This window comes from Malurus melanocephalus, unplaced genomic scaffold, assembly GCF_030028575.1.
Source record: "Malurus melanocephalus ecotype Western Australia unplaced genomic scaffold, MMel_1.1 scaffold_32, whole genome shotgun sequence".
NCBI lineage: Eukaryota > Metazoa > Chordata > Aves > Passeriformes > Maluridae > Malurus > Malurus melanocephalus.
In genome coordinates this window covers 2082686-2103592 of record NW_026623264.1, presented here as the reverse complement: position 1 = coordinate 2103592, position 20907 = coordinate 2082686, and the positions used below count along the sequence as shown (strand labels likewise).

General features: G+C 35.3%; 1 protein-coding gene across 1 annotated transcript in view; it reads left to right on the top strand.

The window, feature by feature from the left end:
* The window catches only part of TRPA1 (transient receptor potential cation channel subfamily A member 1), a 30032-nt gene extending 14795 nt beyond the window's left edge, over positions 1-15237 (top strand). The window contains exons 11-27 of the mRNA XM_057363885.1: positions 1048-1217; positions 1306-1470; positions 2113-2227; positions 3484-3650; positions 4488-4581; positions 5195-5254; positions 6156-6254; positions 7021-7091; positions 7510-7657; positions 8266-8355; positions 8588-8757; positions 10823-10952; positions 11078-11260; positions 12175-12243; positions 12865-12975; positions 13457-13554; positions 14173-15237. Coding sequence (XP_057219868.1) covers positions 1048-1217; positions 1306-1470; positions 2113-2227; positions 3484-3650; positions 4488-4581; positions 5195-5254; positions 6156-6254; positions 7021-7091; positions 7510-7657; positions 8266-8355; positions 8588-8757; positions 10823-10952; positions 11078-11260; positions 12175-12243; positions 12865-12975; positions 13457-13554; positions 14173-14404 — 2172 coding nt within the window. The 3' untranslated portion in view covers positions 14405-15237. The remainder of the gene's footprint in view (positions 1-1047; positions 1218-1305; positions 1471-2112; positions 2228-3483; positions 3651-4487; positions 4582-5194; positions 5255-6155; positions 6255-7020; positions 7092-7509; positions 7658-8265; positions 8356-8587; positions 8758-10822; positions 10953-11077; positions 11261-12174; positions 12244-12864; positions 12976-13456; positions 13555-14172) is intronic.
* The last annotated feature ends 5670 nt before the right edge of the window (positions 15238-20907 follow it).

Genomic DNA, 20907 nt, shown 5'->3' with positions numbered 1-20907 from the left:
GGGGATTGAATAGCTCAAGAGGTAGGCAATAAAATAYAGAACTTTTCACTTCTATTTTCCCAGCTTGCATGCAGAAAAGTTAGGAGACATGCTCATAATCTGTCAACATCTAGGAGTAAAGTAGTTTGGAGCATATTCTGCAGGAGCTTTCTGTGGGCTGGACCATAATGAAGTCTTGGATTTGTTTTTTTAAAAAATTTTGAACATAAATTTGTATTTTACTATGTTGAAATGGAACACTCATATTGATAGAACCCAAGCTTTCTTGAAAAAGTTAAATTTGATAGCCTCCAGAGCTCCAGAGATAACCTTTTAAATGTGAGTCAGATATAATTGATCCTACAATGTGTGCTGAAATCCGTGAACACCTTTGATTAGAAATTCAAAATGGATTTAACCTTCCTTTTTAGCAGATGTAGTGAATCAGTTTTAAAACAGAGGGATAATAACTCTCAGTTGTCTGCATTGACTTTCTGAGTCTTGATCATATTAATAATTCAGACAAATAAGTGGATTGGACTGTGGGAGGAGTTTTTAGCTGCTTTAAGAAAGGTTATAGGATAGYGTTAGACAAGGTACTGAGGAAAATCGGGAAATGAAGATCAAAAAGAGAAACAGGGGAAATAAATTKACACTGTAAACCAGTGAACTGCTAGGTTTTGAGAGTCAGAGGATTTGATGCTGAATAGAGACTATGACTACCTTTATGTTTGGTACAAGCCTTCTGCTGCTGTCAGCAAGCATGTGGGAATGGCAGCAAGGAAGAATTTCCTGTGTTGTGCCGTGGATGGGTTGCAGGGAGGGTGCAGAATGGCAAACTCTTGTGTTCTTTGAASAGTAGTTTGAAAAAACGGTGACCCACAAATCAGCAGATAAAAATATGCTCATTGTGCCTAAATTTAATTTTAATTACGTTTTTTTTCTTATTTTTAGATACTGTTTTAAAATATTGATGCTGTTGTTGTAAGCTATTAGAAGATGTGGAGCATAAGAGATATAGATGTAATCCTGTGCTTTTGTTTTTGGGTATTTCCTGGGGGATAAAAGATGGAACACATTAAAAATCTTGTAGTGGATGAAGATAACGAAGGATGCACTCCRTTGCACTATGCCTGCAGACAAGGKGTGGCCCTCTCTGTAAATAATCTRCTCAGCCTCAAYGTTTCCATCTACTCCAAGAGCAGGGACAAGAAGTCACCACTACACTTTGCTGCCAGGTTAGTAGCACAGTCTGGGCAGTGGAATCCATGCCACAGTTTTCATTCCCATGTTTTTGATATTGATTTCCGTGTGTCTCTTGCAAAGCTATGGGCGCATCAATACGTGTCAACGACTCATAAGGGATATGAAAGACACGAGACTTCTGAATGAAGGTGATAAGAAGGGGATGACTCCCCTTCATTTGGCAGCACARAATGGTCATGAGAAGGTAGTTCAGTTTCTTCTGAAGAGAGGGGCTCTCTTCCTGTGGTAAGCAGATTTTYATTCATTAAGTCAAAAAAGAACTGTCCCCTATGTTTTATGTTCATCTACTGGCAAGTTAATGCAATATAAATATAAATACAGYATTTTAAAATAATTATATAATTCATGGAAATACAAACATACAGTATAGGAGTATGGTTATAAATATTTGTAAAACAGAGAATCATGGCTAGCTGTAGAGCCAAGGCTTCTAATGCTAGGGAAACTGAGSTTTCTCTAAATCCAACTGAGATAAGAATATTGAATGTTTTCTTGGAAACAAATGTTGGTTTGGAAATATTACAATGATTTCAGCTTTACTTACAGGCTTGAGTGGGGTTTCTTAGGACTGGTGGTTCACMGACATTTTGCCTTGCACTGTTAAGTCCTGCTTTCAGATCAAAGATGCTTAGGTCTCAGAAACAGAGATGAAAAGAGAGAGACCTGAGTACTGTTATTGAGTTGTTCCTTTTGGTTCTGAATGGTGTATTCATCATCACATAGTAGTTGACAGGAGGTGTGGACATCTCTGCAGTAGTCATACAAAAAAAAAGAGGTCTGAGTCAAAGGAGCAGGCATTTTCATTTACTATAAATTTATAAAAAGCTTTTCATTTATAATTGCTAATTTTATATCATTACATGTAAGTGATTATAAAGGCTGGACAGCCCTGCACCACGCTGCCTTTGGAGGATACACTCGCACGATGCAGATCATTTTGGATACTAACGTGAAGTGTACTGACCGAGTGGATGAAGAAGGGGTATGTGTTCACATAACATTATTTGTTTCTTTTCTGCTCTTCTAGACTTCTGACTTCAAATGTCACTGATAGGCTATTAGTAGCTTTCCACTATGCATTACATGTGTAATATTTAATTTCCTGTGGCAGACTCAGTGCTGTTATGTTTCATCACCGTTAAAAGTTAATTTCTTGGATAAATTCATGATTGCTGAAATTGGTATCCAATTATTTTAAGTGGGAGACAAAAAAGATGCAAGCAGCCCAACAGAAAACATGAAATACTGAGTGTATTAAATGTGTTCCTTTTGCCCCCTATACAATGCAAGAATATTTTAGCAATGTAGTACAAATATTGGTAATGTAAATTTAAAGTACTTACACAGATTTTTAAAAATCTGGTATCAACTACAGCTCATTCACATATTGTTTCAAATCTATGGCACAATGATGTGCGACAAAAACAGCACATGTCTTGCACTGAAGTTTGGACAAATGCATTGTGTAATAGGTCAAGACTGAATCCCTTTCTTGGATTGAASGCCTTTGTATGAACCTGGGCCAGCAGAAAGAGAGGGTGATGCATTTTAAATAATTATTCAATTTCCAGTGCAGAGGCTGTTGCTAATTTCTCTGAGAATTGGTGTTGAAAACATTTAGAATTACCAGATTAGAAAAAAAGCTTGACTCTTAATTTATGAGAAGCCAATTCTTAGTCCTTAATTTCCTCAGAAAATCTGGGTGCATTCAAAAGGCTCTCAAAAGTTAGTGTCAGTGTAACTTGATTCCTAAACCACTATTTCCTTTACTTTTATGAAAATACCAAAGAGAAAAAGAAATGTTCCACTTCTAAAACTGTGCCTTAAGATTTACTTGCAAATTTGTTTGTATGTCTGGATATAATCGGATGCTTCTCTTCTTCATTATCAAACGCAGATGTTCTGTATCTGTAGATACCATCATTTTTACCTGTTTGTRACTTTCAGTTCATTAATTAGGAAACTAAAAGATATTAATGAAATGGCTTTTCTTATCTACAGTGAGTTTTCTCTTCAGCTTTTGCCCTACTGTATCTGTAGAGCTAAAGAAAATGTAATCTTGCTATCAGAATTCTGTAATCYTTATCAGAAATCTGACAATATTCTCCAGTTTTATRTTGCTAGTAGAAGCATTTGAGACTYGCAGCTRGGGAAAGCATGTGGCTTTTCAATGTGGGACAGCACTGAAACGTACTTTTCTTAATTACTCATGTCCTGCTCTACTGCTTGTCTGCACAGAACACAGCTCTGCACCTGGCTGCACGAGAAGGGCATGCAAAAGCAGTGAGGTTACTCCTTGATTATGGTGCRAAAATTCTGTTCAACAAAGCAGTAGCTTCTTTTTTCCATGAAGCAATACACAATAGGAGAAAAGATGTAGTGTCTGCTGTAATTTTGCACAAAAGGTAAGACATWCAGAAAATGCTTTTTGAATTTCTTTTTCTATGTGTTTTGTTTTAGTTTTCTTAAATGAGGTAAAGTTCTGGAAATCTGTAATTTAATAAGTAAAACTGAGYACTTAGTTTAAAAATCTAGAGGTTCTTTTCTTTTCTAATGAGCACAAATAAAAAATGACATAATTGTAATGAACAACATATTGTTTGTCAGGTCAAATTGAGTATTTGGATTCTGTGGAAAAAACACCCATGTAGAGGCCATCAAAAATAATTTTGACCTTTCATATAATGCTTCAATGTCTGCAAAATTTTAATCAAAATGTGAATACAACTGAAATAATTAAAGAAATTAATTTAATGCTGGTTTTTAATGCTACAAATATTTTAAAATGTGCCATTTCAACTGCATTTTAGAATATTTTAAGTTACAGTATGGTGAAACCCCAGTGTAGGAATAAAATGTTGAACCATTGCCTAATGATTACATCTTTTGGTAAGAGTTACAGGAATACTGACAAGATTTTACTGTATTTATTATTACTTGCCTAATTTTGTAACCCAAGATTCCAGAATTCATTCCAGTTTCATATTTTTAGGAGGTCGTAGCATAGTTAAAACATTTCTGTTTAATTGATAACAGAATTTAACATGAATCATTCTTAAAGAAGCATCCAGAATATTRCTCATTTTCTCCCCAAACAGCTTAGTTTCCATTTAATAGTGCATAAAATTACTATATGTTATGATTTTCAATATCTTAAATAAAACTCAAGTAATCTGAAAGTAGTTGATTTAAAACAGAAGCAATTAATTAATWTTCCATTATCTTAAATAATTTTTTTGCAGATGGGAAGAAGCTGTTGTGACTTTCTCTCACTATTCCAGTGCCAATAAGTGTCCTTTGTTGGAAATGGTTGAGTATCTTCCTGATTCATTTAAAGTAAGTTTTCTGCACGTATTAAAAAAAGGACTGCATAGAATAACCTTATTTATGTTGCACTGATTTTTCTGCTTGCTGTCCTCACTAATATATGTTATTACAAAATAGAAACAATATAAATTCACAAACTTATTTAATTGTATTTTAGTGATAGTTTCAGTTTGTCCAATTTAAGTTCTTCAGTATTAGGAAAGGTCTTCCTGMGATGCATGGAATTACAAGAGCATAAAAGTAATATAAAAAGATGCATAAATGTAATGAAAGTCATAAGTGAATTGGGTTCAAAACCATTTAAAATACTGCTAAATGACACAGCAGATTTTTTTTATATTGAAATAGCAAATGACTTGTTATGTATGAGTTCATAAACAATWTGCACTTCATACCTGTAAACTAGCATGTAGCTTTCTAAACTGCAGAGTTTATATTTAGTTCTTACATGTAAACTCTGGAGTTTTATGTCTTCAAAATGCACATCATAAAATCTGACTGAATCGTCATTTCTGTYAGATGATTGTTGTATTTGATGTTCATTTTCTTCTGGCCCAAACACATTCATTCTGTTGAACATTGTCTATATCACCCTAATTCACTTTTCTGTTCATCTTCAAAGCTGGTGTTGGACAACTGCATAATTGAGTCTTCAGAGGAAAAGACAAGTCGAGATTTCTATGTAAGTAGATGAAAAAGTCTGGGAATGTACACARCACGTGTATTTTAATGTATATATCAAGTTCCTATATGTAAGATACATTTGTAGACGAATATCGGATATTAACATAGATCTTATCAGGTGACAGATCTTACTTGATCCTTTGGACTGTAAATGGCTTTGAAGGTCAGTTTCTGTAATCTTCATGCTTATGCATTTTGATGTGTGACATCAGACTTCTGCAATCCATAAACTGTATCTTTGATGTGGTAATTTTTGCCGTCAAGCTGGCTGTCAGAGGTTATGGGTGTTTCAAAATAGCAGCGAGAGAAAACACAGACTATCTATTTATGCATATCAAAAGTATGCTTATAATAAGTAGTGCAATTGTCATCAATATGCGTCTCTTTTTTTTTGTAAATGCTTGTCCAAAATCTTAAGCAACAGATTGCTTTTAACAATGCTAGKAAGGCATGAATGTTCTACGGTTATGCTACTTTTGAAGCCCTATTGAAAACAACCTTATCAATGATTATCTTGGATTGTGTCCACATCATTAACAGAAAACTTGCCAATTTTTGCTACTGCTCATTTTATTTATATTTTKTTATCAGAGCCATATAACTTTGAARGACAAACTTTTCTTTAGAGTTGGCATTAAAACAAATTACAATTGCGAAAATGACCTTTTCTAGTAGTAACATTTTGAACATAATTCAAAATGGCTGTTTAAACATCTTTCAGTCATAGATGTGTATCTTGCTGGCATGTGTTCAGCTAACAATGAATATACGTCCCAGTTCGACTATTTTGATACAATATGCTTTATTTTCTCTAAAGGATGTCCTTTTTTGTATTAAGAATATAATCTGAGATAATAATTTGCATTATATTTAAATTATGGTGTTTATGTGTTATATAGATTGAATATAACTTCAGATATCTTCAGTGTCCCCTGAGACTTAACAGGAAACTAAAGGATGGTGAAGATATTTTCTATGAACCACTTACCACTTTAAATGTAAGTTCTAGTTTTACTCTGACACRATTGTCTGCTGACTTGGTTTAGATAAAATCAAGAGGTTTGAATTTTTCATCATAGTATTTCTTCTCCAAAGCCCATAACTCTGTATATTAAAAGTATTTTGAAATGAAGTATGGGCCAAACTTCTAAGTAAAAAATAAAATTTCTTTGAGGTTTAGATAAAAGCATGAATGTTCAAGATAAAGTTCTGTATATGCAGGTAGTACATCAAAGAAAACCACACTCCATTCATTGTAGAACTGAAATGTAAGGCACTGAAAAAACAGAAAAGCTGACTTGTTTTATATGCTAATTGTGAAATACTTACTGTGCTTGAAACAAATTTGCTGGTTTTTTTGCATTGTCAATTTCTCATTTTTTGTSAGAATATGTTTATATACCAAACTTTCTGGCTTAATATGCTAACTTTCTGGAATTCCTTTTGGCAATTAGTTGTTATACTGTCTAACAATATGTAAATACATATTTTCTCGTTAAATGTAAAAGCAGGGTCTCACAGTAGTCAAAAATAGTCTGCATAAGTTTGAAATAGACTAACAGAGCCACAGCAGAGAAGCTGAATGCCTTAGCAGGCAGAGAGAGCAAGATAGTGATAGATTTGGGCCAGAGTGCTTAATCAAAAGAACTTTGCAATACCTTACACACATTTTACTTTTCATTAGGCTAGTATTCAGGTAAAAAAAAGAGTATTCAGGTGTCCTAGCCCCTTTGCTTACCTAGATAAATTAATTTTGTTTTGTAGGCCATGGTACGCCACAATCGCATGGAGCTACTCAGTCATCCTGTGTGTAAAGAATATTTGCTTATGAAATGGTGGGTCTGTTTTAATGTACATAAAATGTAATACTGCATGTCAAGATAAAGATTATTGTGCCGGAAAGTTGTTTATTAAAATATATATATTTATAGTGTTAACTGAGAAAATCTTTTTCATAAAACATAACTTTAGTAAAGATTTTTTGATATTTACAACAAAGAAAGACAACTAGTATCTTTGTTTTCTTCTTTGCTGCACAAATATATAAAAAGATTGCCAGGTTAAAAAGGAAAGAAACAGTATTTCAGAATGGCAAATACTTTTGGCCACATAAATGATGGACACATTCATTGCAATGGGACATTTCAAGRAATGTTTATTTCCTCATCTTGAAGACATTATTGGCTGTTACAATTTAATGTATGCTCTTCTAAATTGGTAAAGTGTTGTAACTTTAACATTCTCACTTTCAAGGATGGCCTATGGGTTTCGAGCACATCTAATGAATTTAGGCATTTATTCTCTCGGTCTCATCCCACTGACTCTTCTGGTCACTCACATCCAACCAGGAAGACCTTTGAATGGAACAGAGCTCTATGAAGCAAGACCATTAGAATATGAGGTACTTTTATTAATAGTCACAAAATGTTTAGGATTTTTATAGCAAAAATGTATGATTATTTAAATAACTTCTAGATTTATTTATGATCTAGCAACTCTAAGGCATAGAATTGAAGTACATGTTTCCAAATATTCAGCTGCAACCTCTGTAGATRATTTTTGGTTCTCATTTCTTATTTTCAATCCTTTCTGAAAAATTTACCTTTGGTACATGTTTACATCAGTTTGTTCCCTGAACTGAATATTTGTTTAATACTGAAGGAAAATGATTCACATGAGAGAAAAGACATAGAACTGAAACAGGAACTGAAGTTTAAAAGGATATGCTTTTAGGAATAGGAAATAAACGCAAGGGATGTAAAAAGTTCATTAAGATATCCTGATACATTAAAAAATCATGATAATCACCTATACAGTCCAACCCAGTTCATGGATTTCACAATAAATATTAGTAAAGCAGAATTTTGATTGTAGTAAGTTTATATGACACAAGCTAACAGARTTMCTTAACTTGGCAGTATATATATTAYATAGGTAATAGGTAGAGCTGAAATGAACATTCCTTTAATAATTTCKAAWTTTTTTTTTGTGCTTTGATTTTTGTTTCAGGACTCATACTTCACAAGGGTGTGTATGTGTTTAGTTTTAATTATGAGTTTACTGGGCATCTGCAAAGAAATATTTCAGCTGATTCAACAGGTAAGTATCTAGAAAAATAGCATTGATCAGACAGTGTGCTTGAGTGGCAGTTTGTATGATATTGAAATTAATCTGATTCTTTCCTGATTAGAAGAGAAATGCCAATTCACATACTTTATATACATATATTTATAAAGATTAAAACTAAGAAGAGAATTTAAATAGGGTGTTGAATTCAGTGCTTTAATGATGGATGACTTGTAAATATTAATCTGTCTCTCTTAAATCCTAGAAATTGAAATATTTGTTGGATTACTCCAATCTACTGGACTGGACCATTTATACTACAAGCATAATTTTTGTATCTTCTTTATTTATTAATACACCAGCTCATTTGCAGTGGGAATGTGGAGCAATTGCTGTATACTTGTCTTGGATGAACTTCTTGCTTTAYCTTCAACGGTAAAATTTTTTATGGGTTTTACAATAAAATATTTTAATATTTTCAGATATTTTACATATCCTAAACTGTGAATTATCAAGTTTGACAGTGCTTTTTGTATTTCTATTTTTTCAAACAATACAAGTTTCTAGATTAAAACCATAGGAATTTTTTAATYTCTGATGAACTGTAAAGTGGTTTTCAGTGTTTTTCATGTAGAGCATCACAGCRTATGTTATAGCAAGTATAGAAATAAAAATACTTATTTAATGTTAATTAAGCAAGGCCATGCTTGTATCTTTTAAAAATCATCTTTCATAACACTGTATAGACATTGAAAGAACCCAGGATATGAATTATGAGAAGCATAAGGAAGTCAGGTTTTATGAGTAATACCTGTGAGAAGGTARATTCTTTTATCATTTTACATGTTAATTGGCACATCTCTCTTCTCTACACCAGTGTCCTGTACAAGAATTWCAATGGGATATTATTTCTTCAGTTAACATTAAGTCTGTTTATTGCCCTTAGTTATCTTAAATGTTGTCACTGGTACAATAGTGTCCAAGAGTTATGAACTGCAGGAAAGATGGGTGGAGGGAAAAAATAATGTGGGTGTAGTGGTTAAGATTAATAAATTAAACACATTTGTTCCTGAGCAGAGCTATGTGATAAATACTGCATAAACATTCTTCCAATTCTTACWGTATAGATGCACTCATCACCCCCATGAAGCCTTGCAGACAGGCAGACAAACACATTTGCTGATTAATTTCAGGGCTGTTTTACTGTAGTAGGGATGTTTAAGGACAGTTTGTAAACAGAGTTAATGTCAAACGGAGTATCTTTATGGAATTGCCTCTGCTGCAAACCTTGTCCTCCCTGTGTCTGACTAATGAATGGGCGTGTCTTGCCTGCTCTGGGCAAGATGAGGGTTGAACTTAAGCAGTAAAAAGTAAACAGATGATTGCACGAGCTTTCTTCAGCTTCTGGATGAAATGCCTTCCTGGCCTGACTGTGCTTTCAAGTGTGTAGCAGTAGAACTCTACACACGATTTTTTCTAACTCTTTCAGGTTGGTTTTTCCCAAAGCAACCTGTGGTTCCGTTTACTTGAATTGAATTTTGCCTAATGAATGCCTGTTAAGTAAGAGAAGGTCAAGTTTGCTTTATTTCCAGCTTGACCTTTTCARTCTTGCACATAATGTTTCAGAGTGAAAATTGTGGAGAGGGATTTTCACAGTTGCTACTGTAGTAGCATAAAAAATCTCTCGGTCCCTGGATTAAAGGACATAATTTCCTAAGTTCAGGTTTGAAAGAAAAAGTAATTTAACCTCCYTTATGGTAATTCCTGTTCTGAGATTTAGTTTTTGTGTTAGCCAAGAATGGGAGAGGCTTGCCAGGTGACAGACTTTTGTTGGAAACACGAGTGTCTTAAAATTATGCAATTCCCCTTCTCTTCCTGAGCAATGTGTTTCTTTTTGGKTTTTTTTCACACTTTGTATTACACTAAAACTACATATACGTAGTTTGTTTCACATCTTGTAAAAAGTGAGATCTTTTAAATCACGTTGTGGGGCTGCTATGTGAATTGTGGTGCCAGTTGTCCATTGYTCTGGTTGCTAATTTGCTTTGAGAAGCGGAAAAAAAGTTGGATAAGTTGCTGATGTTATTCTGAATGCAACAGTGGTACAAAATTTTACTGGCCATGCCTATGGAAAGAACAAACATTTTTCATGAAAAATGCTATCTTGAAAATTGTTTTCTTGCATTAAAATAGAAGATTACACGGTTTAAGCTTGCTCTAAGTAGGATCGATTTCATTCTTTGGAATGTGAAAGTACAACAGGTTTGTTACCATCACAGAATTTCTCATAGAGGCAGTGTCTCTTTTCACAGATGAAAATCAGCATTGCTTATTGCCTTACATAAATAACGGCAAGGGACTCTAACTTCAGTATTTAGTAGTTTAAAGGTGGACTTGGCAGTGCTAGATAAATGGTTGGAGTTGATTATCTTCAAAGACTTTTCCAAACTAAGTGATTCTATGACTGATTCTATATCTTTTTTRTTTACTTACTGCCTAGATTTGAGAACTACGGAATCTATGTTGTGATGTTCTGGGAAATTTTGAGGACTTTGATTCGGATTGCTGTGGTTTTCTTTTTCCTGATATTGGCCTTTGGGCTGAGTTTCTTTGTCCTTTTGGGTTCACAGGTTAGTTGAATAATACAGTTACATTTTTATCATTGTAAATATTGTCTTTAACTAAAGCATCTCAGTATTTTATTTACAAATTTCATCAGCTGGGTTTTTATTTGTTTTGGTACTTCTTTTTGCAGCAAACATACAGCACTCCTCTGCTTTCCATAATGAAGACATTTGCAATGATGCTGGGAGACATTAATTATCATGATGCATTCCTCGATCCTTTACTGAGCAGTGAATTGCCATATCCATTCCTGAGTTACACAGTTCTCATTATATTTACCTTGCTTATTCCAATCCTCCTTATGAACTTGCTAGTAAGTAAGCTACTTATTAATATACAAAAGTGGTCACACACAAGTATATAGAGAATTCTGGCACATAGAATTACTTCAGCAAGTGCCAGCCATTCGTTATTTAACAGATAATTAACATTTTGATAACAATCGAAATGTCGCCGTTCTCTGGACTTTTTTTCCATCCAGTTTACTGTTCTGAGTATTTTCCCACAGCTCGCTCATGCAGGATTATTTTGTGTATCTTTAGGTAGTAGTTGTGATGGAATTTGAATTGGAGCTGCAATGTATTATTCTGAGGTCTTGATAAAGAAAATTGGCGAACGATGATTTTTATTCAATCCCTTGATGTATAATAACCTAACACTAACAATAATTATTAAAAAATAAAAAGCCCAAAGTCAAATCTTCATTACATATAAAACAGCAATCAGAAATAGTGTTCAAGCTGACTAACTAGCCTGACCTGAACATATAGAATCAGAAAACATTATAATGGTGAGAAAGGGGGAAAATATGTAATATATCTTCAGCAATGTTCTCTTGAACATTTTTTTAGGAAATTATGTTTTCATATGAACTGAGCAATAAAAATCAAACCGCTCATGTTTTTTAAAGTTGTTTGTTGTTGCGATGATCCTACTCAATCAAGAGATCAAGAGGTTTCTTAACACTACAGCAGTAATTATAAATAAAAAAGGGATATTATTCTTAACAAAAGTAGCTTTTTAGTGCTTTACCAACAGTGTTGTCAGTAAAAACACTCTTTACATTTATTGATATAKATTTTCCAAATATACCAAAAAAAGTTTTCAAATTCAAATGAAAAAATAATTTAACTCTAGAATATTTTTATTTAAATATATATAAGAAATACAATTGAAATCACAGACTATGAAAAAATAGACAATGGAATCTTTCTTGTTTTTTTCTAGATTGGTTTGGCTGTTGGGGATATCGCTGAAGTACAAAAGTATGCTGCACTCAAAAGGATTGCAATGCAGGTGAATAAGATACCAGGGAAGCATCAAAYAGTGGAAGTACACATCATTACTAGAGCACCATTTAGATAATTAGTTGATTTGTCATCACATTCCTAATTAACATCTTAGGATCTTCGGAAAGCAAATTGGTGAACATAGCATCTTATTCTGAATCCCATTTTCACTCATGTGAGTAATTTGCAAGGAACTGTACAAGCAAATGCATTTTTAAGAATTTTTCAGCCATCAGTTTAATCAATTCTGAGTTGTCCAAAAACAGAATCTCAAAATCAGTAACTGCGATGCTTGAATTCGCAGAGTTGTCTTTTAGTAGAGAACTTCTGCAGTGAAAAGAAGGTACACAAAAATCAAAACAACACCAAATTCATTCTGCTATACTAAATTCTCATTAGTTAAAAGATAGTACATCTATGTGGAGTAATTAATTCTGCCAAGATACTCAATACTGGTATGAAAATATGGTTTTAGTGTCTGGGCTGGACTATTCAAATACCATACCACTGTTTGCAGTGTGGACCACTGTTAGTAATTTGAATATAAAGGCGTGAYGGTTATTTTCACATATGATGTGTATTTATCTCAAGAAAAAGTGTCTCATTCTAAATCCAAAACTACATTTAGGTTAATCTTCACACCAACTTAGAGAAGAAGCTGCCATTTTGGTTCTTAAGTCGGGTGGACCAGGAATCGATCACTGTATATCCCAACAGACCAAGATACTGTGGATTTATGGTAAGATGGTAAATATTAGAAGAATATTAAAAGGAATATGATTGACTTTGTGCACACATTGCTAAGGACATTGCRTTGATGAGACTCAATCATTAACTGACATCAAGGGAATTGTGATTAGACCTTGACTAAGGTCAGTGAAAATGATAAATCTGTTTGAGTGCAGCTGTATTCAGATAAAATTAGTGTTTGAATATTCAGTGAACTGTAACTTTATTAAGTGAGASAAGCTACAAAAGGTGCTCAGATGAAAAGTAGAATTACTCTATTTGAGCTTTTCTTCTTTAACTTGTTTACTTTGCATTCCAGCTGGTTTTGATAGACTGAATTTTCCTATAAAACAGATTTTGCAAAACAAGTGTTTTAATAGAAAAAAATAACATCATGACAGATAGAATTTTCAATGTCGTTACTATTCACATATTTAATCTATTGTCAGACTGTGGGATCTAATTCAGTTTGGTTCCATGTGTTTGTTTAGAGCGTGTTCCAATACTGCTTTGGGTGTGAGGACTCTACCACGTATGCACAGAGCCCTGATGCAACATTAGAACTGGAAGTTCTGAAGCAGAAATACAGGTATTTTCTGTGAAAATAAGTAGACCCAATATTACAAACATACTCATATTTAAAAAAGCACTCTAAAGCTCCCTACTGTACCTGCAAACTAAAAGTCCATTCCCCAAACCAGCAACAGCTTGTTGCTCATTAAAGTGAACTGAAGTAATGGGGAAGACACATTTTTATTTTTGGTATTTGGGTATGCCCTCTTCAGTATTTCTAATATGCTGTGAAAGTTGTTGTGAATTCCACTAAATGTTTATGGTTCTTTAATTGCCATTGCAACTCTGGCCTTTTTATTGCCAGACAAGAAAATAGTCAATAGGAAAAACTTCTGATAGAATGGTCAACAATTTTATTTTCAGAGGGACTTTGCTTCTACCTTAMCTATATAGAAAGTTASTTTTCACGAGAACCATGGATTWGTTCTTTAATCCTATTTYCTGTAGCATGGAGAAGTATTTCARCTTGAAGAATTAAATGTATTGTAGATAATAGTCTGTTAGCAGAAGGTTAAGCAGTTTAGAATGGTGAAGTTGCATACTGTCAATTTTTGAATCTGTAATTTTAATGACTTAAGTGTCCTTTGAAATCAAATGACAAAGCCAAATGCATATTTCTTTGTTTGCTTTTTAGGCTCAAAGATATATCAACATTGTTGGAAAAGCAGCATGACCTCATTAAATTGATYATCCAAAAAATGGAGATAGTGTCAGAGGCTGAAGATGAAGACAGCAATGATTTATTTCAGCACAAATTTAGGAAAAGGCAGTTAGAGCACAAGAACAGTAAATGGGATACAGTGTTAAAAGCTGTTAAAACAAATGTGCCTAACCCAAGCACAGAAAAGAACAATAGCTTATTCTAGACTTGGCTATGATATCATGTTATATCATCATTTTCTTCTACTTTAGGGTCACTTCTCTTATTGTCTTTGCATAATGTTAATGTGATACATCATGTACTCAAGTATAAAAAAAGGCCAGATCCAAAACCAGGATGCAGGTGCTCAAAACAGTATTTGAGGAGACTGGAGATATCTACATCCAAAATTGTGATCCACTGGCTAATCAGGAAAGTGCCTAAGTCAACCGATGCCAACCTTGCTGTCCTGGCAGTTCCCAAGGCTTCTGTCTAAATCTGTTCCTGGATTTGGCCCTAGTACACTTAGGTTTGTATGTAATCATATTATTTTCTGTTATGAACATTTTTAGAATTTCTAAATGTTTAGAAATTAGATTCTAGTCATTTAGGATTCAGATGTTTGGAGAGAGCCCATGGGCTTTACGTAGCTTAAAGAAAAAGTATGAAACTAATCTGACAGAGTGCGTTGGAAATTTTGCTGAGTAGGGACTGCAGGATCAGGCCTGAAAGGTAGGAAATAAAGGATTATGAAGTTGTAATGTAAGGGAAGAGCTGTTTTCTTTTCTAGACAAGTGAGAGMAGTTCACAGAGAGATCATTTTACTAGCATGCATATAGCAATGTTAGAATGACATGCTTAGTATTAGTCATTTACACTGCTACTGTGATTTTGGCCTTCCTGATAGCCTAAAACTGATCATGCTGCTTTAATTTGCACTTTGGTTTTATTATTCATTTACTGAATATTCAGTGCATTATGTAATATATGGTAATATATTAAATTTAGAAATGAACATGAATAAAAATGTGTTTAAGCACCYGAATATGTTTGTTTCCAAACCAGTGCTAATAAACTAATTATGACTATATRTGGTAGTAAGGCTGTGTGGTCTTCTTTTGAATTCAGACATTTTCTTTAAGAACTTAGAATACATTAATTCTTCTCATAAAAACCAATTATGATTCCTGTTTATTTAAAAGGTAAGTCACCAGAAGGTAATTCACACTGTCCAGAACTTACCCAGTCTTCAGAAAACACTGGAAGATGCACTGTAAATTAGTACAACTTTTGCCTCAAAATTGCCACGGATGTTCAGCAGGCAAAATTCTTTCTCACCCAACTGCTCTCTCCCAGCTTTGAGACTTTAAATCCTTGACAGGCAAAATGGAACAAGGAGGAGGCTGCCAGAGGAGCAGCTCTGCTCCAGGGCTGAGCCTGGTGTGACACAATGAAACAGGGAGAGGACGTGTAAGCAGAGTCAGAACAGAAAAAGTAGAAATATAACTATAATCTCTGAAATTGTCTTGTGGCCCCTGAAATCAGGTCTATTCATGTGAATAAACTGTTCGGATCTTCTGTGCTGCTGTGCATCTGCAGCCCCTTCTGTCAGTGGTAAGAATGCCAAGGTTGTCAGGACAGGGCCAAACTTGAAAAATGTAATAACAAAAGTAATTTTAAATTCCTGACAGTCTGTGCCATTAACACTAGATGGCAGTGAGTGATAGCATTTTTGGGTAAGCAAATTGGACCGAAGTGGTTTAAGTGAAGAGGAATAGTGGTATGTTAGAGCAGAAGCAAATGAGCCAGCACCCATAGTTTTAAAGTTTGAGCTTTTSAGAGGCTCAGAACTTTCAGACCTTTATATACAGCTGCATCTCAGYTTTTCTGAGTGTTCAACTTACAATTTGATTAAAGTTTTCCTTTTCCTTTCAATTTTATATAGAAAGAAAGGAATATGTTATTTAATAATTAGCTAATGTTACAACATTGATTTAATTACTTAGCTTCTATGGAATTTATCAGACTAAGATTATTATTTAATTGTCATGTGATAGGACTGTCTAATAGAGCCTAAGTACAAGAAGTGTAGAGTATAGGGAAATGTAGAAGTAGTAGCAATTGGAATACAAATCACAGTTAAAAATTCGTGTAGACTGAGTTGAAGATACTGGCCCATTTCAGCAATCTCTAGAWGCAGTCCTGCTAGAATCATCCTGGTTGGAAAGGACTTCCAAGGCCATCAAGTACAACCATTAACACTGCCAGTCCACCACTAAACCATGTCTCTAAGTACCATATCTACATGTTTTTTTAACACTTCCATGGACAGTGATTTCATTTTTCTGTGCAGCCTGTTGCAATGTTTTCAGTGAAGGAATTTTTCCTGTTATCCAATCTAAACCTCCGCTGGCTCAACTTGAGCCAAATCCCGTTGTTCAATTGCTTGCTATGTTGGAGAAGAGTCCAACCTTCACCTGTCTAGATATGTTACATGTTAGATACAGCCAAATATATGTTAACCAAAAGTGTTACCATGTGAATTTTTTAAATTCACACCTAGGAATTAATATGGGCAAATTCAACTGGCCTGTATCTTCTGGGTATGAGTGTAGTACCTGCCAACTGTRATGGGTGCATGTCTGTATCCAGTATTCACATATTTCCCTTTAGTCTTCATGTAAATAACACCTTGTTTCAATTGGGATACTGACAGTTCTGTAGGCATACAGAGTCACCATTGGACTCTTTCAGGACTGTATRTCAAATATTGCTGATAGTGAGGACAAATATTCAAATACTCAATTTCATTTCCTGCTGCTCAGCAGTGCTGTCACTTTTCTCCTGAAGGTGAGTGGCTGTAAGGTTCAGGCAATGGTGCCATCTYCTCCAAACAAAACCAGACTGTTCCCAAGAGTTTTTGGTGCGATTGTTGATCTGTGCCTCATCTGTGTGACACAGGATGGTCACATTTTGGGACAAGTAATGACATTCTTGTGTGAGCTGSTAGTCTGAAATAAGATGGCAATCCTTTGTTGAAACCAAAGATCCAGCTGCCTGGCTTTCTAGYATCAGATTCTTGTTCATAAGGACTGACTAGCAAAATGCTTTACCCTGTAAATTAAAATGAGCTAGAGCAATAAATTACTTCTTTAGCAACAATGAAGTGCCCCATTTTGATGTGGATTAGAGTGACACTCTTTTCATTGGGTAGGAAATAACTTGCTTCAAGCTGTCTAGTGTTCATATTGGTGCTCTCCACCATAGGCTGCTGAAACAGAGACAAAGCCACTCTATTAGTAGGTCTCCATCATTTTCTGACTCATTTTTTTCTTCAAAGAAATAGCYTTGCATTTCCTTGTGTAATACCATTTATTTATCTGCAATGTACTGAWGATGTGGCTTTGTGAAATATGTTACACCAAAATGCTGTATAAAAAACTGTGTTATAGAGGATTTGTAGAGGAGAACACCTCCACCACCCTGAAATCAGCCAAGAATGATTTCAATTCCTTGAAAGCTACACATATTAAGAAAGGAGAGGAATCTATATGAACAAGGTCACAGTCCTTCTCACTGCTTGGATTTTTATTTTCTAAGGTCAAATGCCCATAAGCAGATCATGTAGCAAGAGAAAGAAAAGATGAGAAAATAYCCATAATCTGTATAGGAGGACCCATGACGAGACCAGAGGCTGTTTTTCCCTTAAGTTAATGCTCTTTAATGTGCCCCGTAGGTGTAAGGAATCATTTAGGCTACACCATGGTATGCATCAGTTGTGAGCTGTCTTTACACTGACTGTCTGACAAGGAATTCCTAATTCCTGTCTATGGGCAGGAATTAGGCTCATGCAATGGATGGACAAAGCATAGGAGTGTAGCAAACCTCACCCTGGAGTTACAGCCAGCAGGAGAGGTTTTTGAACTTTCTCTTTTGAATGATGGAGAAGATACAAAGAATGAACAGGACTTGAGAAAATCTCTAACACCAAAAGTAAGAGCACTGCTCAAAGGCAGCATTTTCTGAGCAGTGCTTTCTGAGCAAAAAGATACTGGATGGTGCCAAGGTGTAAATCCRTATTGACACTGGAACTGCAGGAGAGGTCTGTGAGCCAGGACATGGGCTGGTCTATGCACAAGCCACTCAGGCATACCTGAATCTCTTAGGTGAAGATATTGGCATCCCTATARAAATTCACCAGGACAATGTCACAGTAATCATGAGAGGGGCTTCAGATGCTTGAATGCATCAGTGTTGTAGAGATTAACTCTCAGTTGGAACCAGGCAGGGAAAAATCTCAGCAGGGGTAAGATTTGGTTTAGAAGTCAATATGGGAAGTAATTGTAATGTCAATGTAAGTGATGAGAAGTGGTGCATTTTATGTTGTTTCATTATTGGGAATCTCAAAAAGCAGAGCAAAATTTAAAGCTWTTCATTTCAGAAATGTTTAATAGTGTTAGTATTTATTTATCCAGAGAGGATAAATTTAGACTGCAGTCTAAAAATTGACCAGCAGCAGGGAACTGAAGATTGTGAAAAACAGAATGTTCAAACAGGCCAGTAACTTGGAGAAAAAAAATGAAGGGAGAGGAACTGGAACTAACATTTAATGATCACATTAAAAAGGACAGAAAGCCCCAAGGTACCACTGGCCCTGAGTACAACAGTGCTGCTCACAGCAATGTCAAATTCAGCTGCATTCAGCCACATGAGAGTTAAAGGTCATTTAAACTTTTAAAAGGAGAAAGAGCGCTTCTCAACTCTGTCCTGATGATAATCCCTGGAGCTGGCAATGTCCATGGGAATGATTCGGCAAGGCAGCAGTGAAGGATGCTGTGAGAGCTAGCAGTAATGTATCTCAGAGTCATTTCTCATCGCCTGAGCTGACTCACTTCCTGCAGATTCAGACTTCAACATTTCTTGGCATATCTGCCTAGTCTGTGAGATAATTACAATTGCATTAAATGGCTGAAAGTTATCATGGTTAAAGGCTACCACTGGCAATGTTACTGGGTCATGAGGAGAGGAGCCTGTGTATTTCAAAGGATTTGRTCTGCTTCATTTCAATTTGAAGGTTGTGTGCACATCTTGAATGYGTGAAGGATTGCAGCATGGTGGCTTCATCCTAACAAGAGGAAGGGATTTTAAGGCAAGGAACAGATATACTTTCCTGGGCTGAAATAGTTTGAGAAAAATGATATCTGCTGTCATGTCCAGCTGTCCTCAGTGCTCACCAAGCATCTGCAAAGCTACAGGAATGAAAATGCTACACAAAGATTGGTAAGTCCTTCATGCACCTGAAAAAGAAAATGAACCAGACTAGGATTGCCAAGAATATTCCAACAAGTCATCAATAATGAAGAAATTCGGAGTTAGATGGAAGAATTGGATTCATGTGTGGACCTTGGGTATAGAAGCAGAGTACTCAATGAAGGCACTACCATCTTCATTTTGTTGTCCAGAGAGCAAGATTTCTGTAGGTAACAGTTTTATGTTATACATAAATTGTATTTTAGATAAAAGCTGAGAAACAGAAAGTTCTTTTAACCTAGAAACCCAGTTTTTTCCAATGGCAGAGAAAGCAAACTTTCTCTGTGGTGATGACAGGATCAGAGTATTTCAGAGCCACTCCATTGCAGTTAGAGGTGCAGGATGGAAACAGCTTTGCTTCTGGGAAATGTCAGCATCTTCCCTTACCTGTGCTGAAGTGTACCATCCAGGGTGTTACAGGTAGAACCTACATACACAGTTCATTCTAAAAACAAATAACTAGAAGTTGAAGTCTGTATTTGCATRCTCAAGGCAGATCTTGTTGGAAGTGTGATGAAGAGGAACAAAAGAAGTATTTGTTCTAGTCAAAAGAACAGCGTTGCTGTCTTTTAGCACAGGCTCATTCCTTACATTTACTGAGACGCATGGGATCTGTGTCACGTAGAGAAGGTAATATGTGAGAATGCTGTTCCTTTATCCCTCTTTTGGTCCAAAGCTGGTTTGGTTACCAATATGGTCAGTCTCTTCCAAAAGCAGAGCAGTAAAATGCTGCTTCTGTTGCTCTTCAGCAATTACAATTTCTATTACAAGTGTATTACTTGTAATACACTTACTAATTTTTCATATAATATTTAACTTTTAGAGTAGAAAAATACACTGAGTTTGCCTGTGGCCTTGACAATCTCAGAGGTGTTTTATGTACTGCAAAGCCTCGCACTTACAATGRAATACTCTTCATTTTCACCCACATGTATACTTAATACATAGAACATGTATTTTTTTTCATATATGTATCATTTATGTAACATATGATTACAAGTAGATATAAAAATAGACGGCAGGTACTTCATACTGGTAGAGTGGCAATCAGCACACAGGCTCATGGGGTGAGCCCCACCCCAGGTGGAGCAGATCGTGAGCAGAGAGGCAGCTCTTCCTGAGCTGTGTGGAACAGGCTGGAGTGTGGCACTCCAAAGACCATCCGAGAGAGATGCCTCCTCTTGTTGGGTTTTATGTGTGGTGGTGTCAATATGCAACTAAAGGAAGGGTGACAGCTTGAATTTCAGATGGGTCTGGTGAGTCTGTAGGGTGCTCTGAATGTGYTTCTCTCATTTAGTTCAGAGGAGACGTAGGATTAGTGTTTCAAACATGAATCTGGTCTAAGTTTGAGCTCTGACTATTTTTCCTTTAAGAAAGCCGGCTGGTAGTCCTGTAAAATATTTTGTGGACAAGTTCAYG